The sequence below is a fragment of the Dermochelys coriacea genome, chromosome 1 (genome assembly GCF_009764565.3).
Source record: "Dermochelys coriacea isolate rDerCor1 chromosome 1, rDerCor1.pri.v4, whole genome shotgun sequence".
Lineage (NCBI taxonomy): Eukaryota > Metazoa > Chordata > Testudines > Dermochelyidae > Dermochelys > Dermochelys coriacea.
In genome coordinates this window covers 134,428,726-134,438,815 of record NC_050068.2, presented here as the reverse complement: position 1 = coordinate 134,438,815, position 10,090 = coordinate 134,428,726, and the positions used below count along the sequence as shown (strand labels likewise).

The 10,090-nt window shown below is 40.8% G+C and overlaps 1 protein-coding gene across 3 annotated transcripts in view; it reads right to left on the bottom strand.

Annotated features, from left to right (window-relative positions):
- Positions 1-1,056: 1,056 nt before the first annotated feature.
- PRPS2 (phosphoribosyl pyrophosphate synthetase 2) overlaps positions 1,057-10,090 on the bottom strand; it is a 45,031-nt gene continuing 35,997 nt past the window's right edge. For all 3 annotated transcript variants that reach the window (XM_038403838.2, XM_038403856.2, XM_043502999.1), the window contains 2 exons: positions 4,505-4,664; positions 1,057-3,543 (listed from right to left, as the gene is read on the bottom strand). In XM_038403838.2, coding sequence (XP_038259766.1) covers positions 3,451-3,543; positions 4,505-4,664 — 253 coding nt within the window. In that variant the 3' untranslated portion in view covers positions 1,057-3,450. The remainder of the gene's footprint in view (positions 3,544-4,504; positions 4,665-10,090) is intronic.

Sequence of the window (10,090 nt, the reverse complement as noted above, 5' to 3'; positions counted from 1 at the left end):
CCCATCCATCCCCTCCCACTTCCCACCCCGACTGCCTCCCTCAGAACTCCTGACCCATCCAACCACTCCCTGTCCCTTAACTGCCCCCTGGAACTCCCTGCCCCTTATCCAGCCGTCCTGTTCCCCACACCTTTACCATACCGCTCACAGCGGCAGGACTGGCAGTCACACTGCCCAGCCAGAGCCAGCCATGCCACCGTGCTGCCCAGAGTGCTTGCAGTGCAGCAAGCTGAGGCTGTGGGGGGGAGACAACAGGGGAGAGGCTGGGGACTAGCCTCCCTGGCTGGGAGCTCAGGGGGCTGGGCAGGACAGTCCCACAGGCCATAGTCTGCCCACCTCTGATGTAGAGCTTAAAGCTATGAATATTGTTACTGGGACTTTACAGGCAACTACAGTGCCAAGGCTGCTGATACTTAGTAACATAGCGCTGCCCCATATTTGTTGTGAGAAGGTCTCTCATGCTGCTGGCCAAAATCTGTAAGAACAGTGACCTGTATTTGTATGCAGACATCTTCAACCACTCACCAGCTGGCCTGTCTTCTAGATGCATTTTATGGTAATTTACACCACCACAAGACATGACAGTGGAATCAGCTTGGCACAATAACTGTTCTTAAATCACTCGTCATTGACCCACGCACTAAGAAAATGTTAGTGAGTAAAACTATTATTTCTCCCCCACCCCCCGAGCTAATAACGTCAGAAACAAAAGAACCATTTTTGCTGAAAAACTTTAAATCATTATTGGTCATGTGATTAAACCTAAATGAACAGGGGAAGATTTTGCTTCTCAGGTTATGCATTTTAAACATTACTGTAACTATTTCAGTGCTTGTCAGAGCATTTGAAGAGGGAGAAGGATGAAATTATTATGAAGATCTGCACAAATTGAAGGGTGGCTTGTTTTGGTGTCCAGGATGGCTGGGCACAGTTTGTAAGCAGGTCTTGGAAGAATACCACTGCCTATATTTTCCACCCATCCTCCATCCGCCAACTCAATACTTGTAATAAGTGGTCTCCATAAACCAATACAACAAAAGAAAATAAGAAAATCTGTAAACACAAGCAGTTTTAAGGTTTATTAAGAATACTTGAGCATAGTAGTGGCAAAACAGTTCAACATTTCATTTGTAACAGAGCCCTGATCTGCAGAGCAAGATAACATTGTCTATGGTACTAAATATACTAGCAAAAGAAGAGGTAAGTTAAAAGTAAGTTTGGTACGATCATGGCTAATCAGCCATAGTTTTGGGGTGACTTAACTGCAATGTAAAAGCTAGAAATCTCTAAAATTAAGACAAGAGGTTAAATAATTCTCTATAAAACCTTTTCTGCAGCAGGTAGGCCACAGATTCATCCGGTCACTAAAATTACAAGATTTGAAAATTAAACCAGGGCTAGAAGTTCTCAGTAGACACCTGAATTGCGTTTTCTTTGGATTATTGACATGGATATGCTCTCCACCACTATTCTTCTCCTTACTGATAAAAGCAGTCAAGTGGATTCTTTTTAAATCCCCGAAAAGAGCTGGCAAACTAGATCAGCCTTAGAATTATATTAGGTAAATACTGGACTAGAACATTAGACTGCCTAAGATGCAACAGAAAAATAAGCATATTTAAAGTTTTACCATGGTATGGTATGGTATGATTGGCAGAAATCAGGTTTTTTTGGGGGGGAAATCACCACAATAAAACAATTGAGACTCATTTCTAAGATATGGAAAATGAAATTGTAATTAACTATCAGGTGGAAAACTGGATAGCCTCCCATGAACTAGGTGTGTGAATGTTATCTTAGCTCAACTGAAGCTCTCCATGCTTTTAGGTTGCCAAGTCCCTTTAGAACTTGGAGTTGTAATCTCCAAGAGTAAGGATTTTGATTTAGTCATAAACCTGTAAAATTTCTAAAGGAATTTACCATCAGTACTGAAAGATAAGGTTCTCAACATTTCAGCTGCAAACTGTTATTTTCACAATGGTTTTTGCTCCTTTGTTACTGAGTAACTAAGACTGTTGAGCAACCAGACCACTCAGTTAGCTGCACAACAATGAAGATCTCACCTAACAGAATGGTCAAGCTCCACTGTCTGCGAGGAGATGGGAAAGCTTTAAGAAATATTTTACTATACTACTAATACTAGTGACCATTAAAATTTACATGTTAACAGATGTATTAACATAACAGTTTTGGCTGACATGTCGAACACTGAACTATGAATAGGAAAACTGAAGCTGAGCAACAGAGCAGAACAGAATGACATAGTGCAATGAACTTTCCATTTCCATGGGAAAAGAGAACCCATTTTACACACATACACAATCACTGTTTGAACTTTTTTCAGAGTAGCAGCCGTGTTAGTCTGTATTCGCAAAAAGAAAAGGAGGACTTGTGGCACCTTAGAGACTAACAAATTTATTAGAGCATAAGCTTTCGTGAGCTACAGCTACATCGGATGCATCCGATGAAGTGAGCTGTAGCTCATGAAAGCTTATGCTCTAATAAATTTGTTAGTCTCTAAGGTGCCACAAGTACTCCTTTTCTTTTTGTTTGAACTTTGGAATTTCATATGCTCCAGAATGTAGCACACTGAATATACTGTGTCATTAGTTCATTTTAATTGTGTCATGGAAGTCTCAAATTTTGTTGAAAAGACCTACAAAGTGACAGACTCATGGTTAAAACTGAAGATGTAAATAAAGGTCAAACTTTAGTAAGTTACTTGAAAGGCCAGTGTGTACATACAAGTTGCCTATAATTGACACATTATGGCTGTGGTCCCAGCTTTAGAGATTAAACATTTGAATCAGCAGTTTAGTAGGAAGAGAGCACAATCTCTAATCTACAGTTATGCTAACCCCACAAAAAGTGAACTTGCCCAGCAATTTTTAATCATGAGGTATATGAAGTAGATGGGCATCAAGCTACCACAGAATTTCTGTCAAGTTAAAAGAAAGAAAATATTTTCTGTTAAGGGAATACACATTTGATCCTTTTTCCAACGTTCAGTTAACAGCCTAGACAAAGGTTCAGCATTACACAAGAGAACTACATCATTGACCATCCAACTTATTAAATATAAACTAAATATGAAATATTTTAAAATTGGGCTCTCTTTGGCAGCCCCACAAATATAAGAAGTTTTGAAATGGTATTGACCCTCTTGCTGTAGGCAAATACAGAATCAAAAAGTTACCTGTAGGAATAAGTCACAGGTAAGTATTGAAGCCTCCCCTTCAAAATTGTCAGGTGTATTCATAAGAGATTTTGCAAAATGGAGATGTATTGCCCATTTACAATGAACAAAGATTAATTAGAAAACAAAAACATCTTTAAGTATGCAAGAGCTGAAGCTTTTTACCAAGAGAGTCATCTCTTTGTTGAGTCGCATTATTTAAAAGAACAGTGACAGTGAACACAACCAAATAGGAAACCACTAATCTCTTGCAGTTATAGTGGAACATGGCTGAACAGATAGGACACAGATTCACCATTGTGTGTTCTTCGGATTGCCTCAGCCAGAATCATGGAAATGTCAATAACCTAAAAGCAATCAAGAAAATACGATTTACTATACCACTAAGACTAGTGACCATTAGAATTTACAGATCTTTCTTCTAAGGAACTCAATCTTTACAAACATTAACTCGATAAACCTCACTTGTGAGGACTGCTTACTATATCTATTTTAAAAATTGATGAACTGTGCACTAAGAGATTAATCCAAAACTACACAGCAAGGAATACAATCCAAGTTTCCTGACAATTTTAGCCACTAGATGGCAATGTCTCCTTGAAAGAAGTTTAATTTTAACAGAACTACAGATCTTTACTGCAAGTCCTGTTTCTGTTAATCCAAATTGGCTTTAGTTTATTCAATTGACTACTGTATTATATCAGAACTTAATGTGTCTTTTGGTGCTCTCAATCCAAGTAGCTTAAAAAAACCTATCCCTCCCCCCCAAACTGCTTTCCTCAGAAGAAACTTGCAAGGGAACACCAGGCTTTTTGTGAGGTTGTCCTGAGATGCATTCAAACTTTTTTTGGGTACAATGTAACTTCTGCTGTCTGGTATTTCATAAAGTTATTTTTAAACTATAACCTCAATCAATACTAGGAACAAATCAAAGGCTTCAATAGAATAATTATATTAATTTCTAACATGCAAACATAACATGATGTACATTGGCAGAAAAACAAAAACAAAAGACGACTTTAGTTTGACACACCAGTTAAACCACTCTCCCCTGTAATCAACAGAGGTATTCAGGAGAAGCTGCAGTATATGAAGTCTTTAAAACTGACTAGATTTCACAAAGGTATTTTAAAGGGACAGCAAATTCTTCAATGTCATTTAGGAATAAGTTCTACAAACAAGACAACTGTCCAGTGAATTTGTGAACAGTATCTTCTAGGTCAGTGGCATGGGATCCTAGCATCAAGAACTGAATTCTAGATTTGCATTTTATCAAGCAGATGAAAAGCTACACCAAACAAACAGTACCTGAATCTTGGGACAATTTTTCATTTTCTCATCCTGTGGGATTGTGTTAGTTACTACAACAGCCTCAAATGCAGCATTATTGATTCGAGAAATAGCAGGGCCAGAGAAGATTCCATGAGTCAGAATAGCATAAACTTTAGTGGCTCCAGCAGACACTAATCTAAAAAACATGGGGGGGGGGGACAAAAAAAACACAAAAGTTTGCAATGTGTGTTTGAGCACAAAATTCTAGCGTTACATAGGAAACAGCAAAACCAAAATACTCTTGATTTAAGATCCAGTTTACATATGGATTCCTTCAATATAGACTACAAAAAGGTAATAACTCCTGTAAAATCATGTAGTAGTTTTCAGCATCTGCTAGCTTGTATGCATGACAAACAATACCCTTGATAAAACTTAAGTTTAACACCTTTGACGTCCAGTGTATTAAAAATGTAATTTTTATGTGCTATGAGATTGTGTGTGTCTTATTAAGGAGGATGGGGAATACTAATACAATTCCTCTAGTCATCAGCCCTTTGAAGCTTGACCCTGGGGAAGAGATCCATTGTCTGGCTGATTACTTATTCATGGTCTCTTCAATGGTTCATACTGGAGACCAGCAGACCAAAAGAGAACATTGGAATAAATAATCTAGTGGTAAACTGATTCAACTTAGAAATTCCATGGTCAGGAGGGAGGGAGAGTATGGTCTCCACCCAACAGGTGATGGCTGGGGAGCCAGAACCCTAGAGTGGGTGCCCTTGCTGGACCACTGAGGGGAAAACACAGGTGCAGTTGCCCTGAACTGTGTCATAGAATATCAGGGTTGGAAGGGACCTCAGGAGATCATCTAGTCCAACCCCCTGCTCAAAGCAGGACCAATCCCCAATTTTTTTTTTTTTTGCCCCAGATCCCTAAATGGCCCCCTGAAGGATTGAACTCGCAACCCTGGGTTTAGCAGGCCAATGCTCAAACCACTGAGCTATCCCTCCCCCCAGTATGGATATTAGGAAAGGTTGACCAAAAATACAGTGATCTTGCTACACTATATTTGCTGGTGAATAATTGTGAACCAAGTCAATGAGTGTCAGTAGCTATTGTGATGATGTTCTAAAATATTTACACTTTAAACCCAGGTTAATCTACAATCTGAATTTTAGTATCTTTTTTTAAAGTTCAAACCAAGTAGATTGCTGAAGATCCAGCTTACTTGAACTGATGTATAAACTATTTAGAAATGGACATTTTCAAACATATGTGATGATTACTTGAGATATGGGCTACATCTTTATTGTCCCCATGACTCAATTATGTTTGGAAACAATGAAGAAAGGACAATCCTTCTTTCCAAGCTTTAGATTTGAGGATGGAAAAGGAAAAGAAGTCACAGGATAAGAGTATCGCTTTACTGAACTCCTCAATCAGCTAGAAGTGCCATCTATTTGTGCAGGTCAGAATCTTCCTCCTGTTAATGCATTACAGTTCTCTTCACTCTACTGAACTTTTGACAGTTAGGTCCCATCTCGTCTCTCTACAGGAGAGGAACCAGGAAACAAGACGTACAACAGTTTTTAGTATCCATAAAGGGATAAAGCAGTCTCCTGGTTACCTAGATGCAGTCTGGGATGGAAGACAGGCAGGTGAATGGGTAATGGGTCCCAATATGGCCAACGAGGAGGTGAATAAGGTATAGGAGGCGGCATCCAGGGGTGCTGGTACCAGCAAGGTGTAGGTGGTAATTGTGGGCCATGAGTAGTAACAGCTTTACCAGAGACTTCTGGAAGGGGCCTTTATAGAAGTGAAGGGAGAATCCTGAATTGACACTTGAGACTCCTAGGCAAGGTCTTTACCAGAATCCTCTTCCTCAAGCTCAGTCTGGAATGGTAGAGTGCCAGGAGAGATTTGAGGTGAAAACATCAGTACAAAGTGAACTTTAGGTGATCTCAATGTCCTCTGCATCGACAGCACATTGATGCTGAGGAACAGAGAATCGGACATCTCGGATATAGCCAGGTCCTGGGGAAAAACTCCTCTGGTATCAAGAGCGTTATTGGTACAGAGCCTGCAGTCTGCACCAAGGTGATTGTGGCTGAGGGCGCTGATGGTACCGCAAGTCTCACGGTGCTCAGAGGGAAGCACAGTCAGAACTCCACCATGTTTCTTTGGTACTGAGGAAACTCTTCTTAGCGCCTCAATCCATTAATGGTACCAATGATCTCGCCAGGCACGAGGCTTTCCCATCTTTCAGTCTAGCTATGCCCAGGGTAACAGAGGAACCAGTAATCTCACTGGTACATGCTTGGCAAGCCAATGGCACAAGAGTAGCTGAAAATACTGATGACCTTGGCTTTTAGAGGTAGATTATCTACCTAGTGTGCTAGGGGCACGTTCCTTTGACAGGAGTTGTGTCTTCCTCTTGAGAGCCCTGGAGGTGCGGGCCTCATGGAGGCAGCAGACTTACTCAGAAATGGGAGGTGCCTTGGACTGGGTCAGAAGCCAGGCATAGAGAGAACTCTCCATCAGGAGATGAAGCCTTCTGTTTTTTCTGGCTCTTGATTTTAGTGCCAGTCAAAACTTGCACTTCTGTGCAACATGCGATTCCCTGAGGTAACGATGCAGTGGAAGTGCCCGTCGCCAACCAGGATCTCTTTCAGGCGTGACGAACACTTGAAGCCAGCCAAACATTTAACCTTCCAGTAAAGCAGAACTTAATACAATGAGAGAATTTTTTTTAAAGTATATTTTTCTTTTTAATTAGAAGCTTACTGACACTTACTAATGAAACTCATACTAGCTATTAATAAAAAAAAGAAGCTAAAGTTGAGGAAATCTCAACGGGACAACTGCCAGACCTCTGTCTCAGGCAGAGGTGGTTGAGAAGGAACCAAGGGTGGCTCACCCATAAAATGCTATATCACAACGGCACAGGGCACAAGACTGACTACAAGCATGCACAGGCCAAACGGATACTGCTAGAAGTCTCTGATCAAAGGCGCAGGGGGCACTAGTGCACCAGAGTGGAACACCTTAGGGATGCCACTCAAAGAAGAGCTGGATCAGACAGAATCATTTAGCTACCGGATTCAAGTTTTAGAATTGCAGATGGTATTTTTGTAAATTTGATGGGTAGGAGATAGGAAGAGGTCTCTACCAATTCCTCTACACTGTTAGAGACAATCACCACATCTGAGACTAGGAGCCATAATCTTGCTAAGTGATTCTTGCTTCAGTCAATAAATTAGAACAGAATCATAAGACTGTAAGGGACCTCAAGAGGCCATCTAATCCAGTCCCCTGCACTCATGGCAGGACTAAGTATTACCTGGACCATCTTTGACAGGTACTTGTCTAATATATACCAAGGTGCAGTCCACTGGCCTGGCCCCTCCCAATTACTCCTTATGGAGTTGTGACGATATGGACATGAATTGTGACCGTATAGATCATTGTTGCAACCAAGGTCCTATAGTTCCAGCAAATCTTGTACAAAGGAGGTCAAGTAAGGCATCTATGAAAAGGTCGTAATTTGCTGGTTATGATTGTTATCTGTGTGTGTATCATTTTTGTATTTGAAGTTATAAATATTGGCTATGTACTTGCATCTCAATGTGTTTGATTCTAAGTGGTATCAGAGAAGCATTTGGTCAGCTTCCAAGAATGGGCACTTAGTTACTCAGAATAGTCCTATCAAGAAACACCGACAATGGACCTTGGGAGACTCCAGTCCACATCTGAGGAGCCTTTGTGGGAATGTTCAAGGTAGCAATGGCTGCCACCTGCAAATTGAGTTATGCATGAACATGTGACTTTAAACTCCATCTTGCTGCTGTGATTTTCCACAGTAAGAACTAAGGGGTTTCCTTCCACATGGCAGAGGATATAAAAGGCTCTGAAAACCCCTCCATTTAGTCATCCTGCTTCTGACCTCTGGAGGAACTGTGCTTGAAACTGAAGCTCTGAACAAAGGACTGAATGACATATCCAAGCTGGGATGTTTGTACTCCAGAGACTTAACTGGTTTAAATCAGCAGTAATCCCATCAAGCCTGAAACAAATCAGAACTGGGGAGGAGAGATGGCTCAGTGATTTGAGCATCAGCCTGCTAAAACCAGGATTATGGAGTTCAATCCTTGAGGGGGCCATTTAGGGATCTGGGGCAAAAATTGGGATTCGTCCTGCTTTGAGCAGGGGGCTGGACTAGATGCCCTCCTGAGGTCCCTGCCAACCCTGATATTCTATGAACTAAGAACTTCGCAGTTGTATGTATTTGATTCCATTTAACCAATTTTAACTCTCAGCTATATTTCTTTTTTTATGAATAAAAAACTTTAGATTCTAAATGATTGGAAAGTGTGATTTGTGGGCAAGATCTGACTTCTATATTGACCTGGGACTGGGGCTTCGTCCTTTGGGATCAGGAGAACCATTTCTCTTTTTTGGGGTATTGGTTTTCATAACCGTTCATCCCCATAAGGAGTGGTGCTGGTGGTGATACTGGGAAAATGGAGTGTCTGAAGGAATTGCTTGTATGACTTCTGGTTAGCCAGTGAGGTAAAACCGAAGTCCCCTCTGTTTGGCTGGTTTGGTGTGCCTTAGTAGTGAAGGATCCCCCAGCCTTGGGCTGTGACTATTCTGCTCTAAGCAATTTGTCCTGAATTGATCGTCAGTAGCATCGCGTCAAAGGCTGCTTTGTTACAGGAGTAACAACTTGATTCATCACACTCTTTCTAGAGAAGGCAAGAGAGACACTACAGTTCTGTCTATTTATTTAAACAAATTAAAAACAAACAAAGCTGGATGAAAACCTGGTTCGGCCAGACAAAGCCCTTTCCATCTGCTTAGCCAGGCTAAGAACCGTTTTTCAGTCAGTACTGACCCCTTTCATAAGGGGTGGAAAAGTTAATTAGCTTTGTTTTTAGATGTTTGTATTACCGAGTATCCAAAGTGAGCTAGAAAATGCAAAATAAACCTTTGCATTACATACCATATTGAAAAGAATTATGGTTTTGCACATTACTTCTTCCAAATTCACAAGTTTTTTCTGAAGGCCATTGTGAATAAAGATCTGTAAACTCTAAAAGCTCCGTTTGATTTACTCCGCCTAAAAAGAATGGTGGCTAGGTATATAAGGAGAGCACCTCTGAGCTGTAACTCTAAACTAGAGCAGAGATCCTTTCCCAGAATTGTTGCATTAGATGAAGCAGGATTTCTAATAGTCAAAATAAAACCAAATTATTTTTCCTTGAGAATTCTTTTAAGTGTTTTTCACACCACACTATCATTTATTATTTGTATTCTAAGAACATAAGAACGGCCATACTGGGTCAGACCAACAGCCCATCTAGTCCAGTAACCTGTCTTCGGACAGTGGCCAATGCTTTAGAGGGAATGAACAGAACAGGCAATTACCCTGCTGCCCATTCCTAGCATTTAGCAAACAGAGGCTAGGGACACTTCAGAGCATGGTTTTGCATCACTGCCCATCCTGGATAATGGGCATTGACAGACCTGTCTTCCGTCAACTTAGCTAGTTCTTTTTTGAACCCACTTATAGTCTTGGTCTTCACAACATCCTCTGGCAAAGAGTTCCACATGTTGACT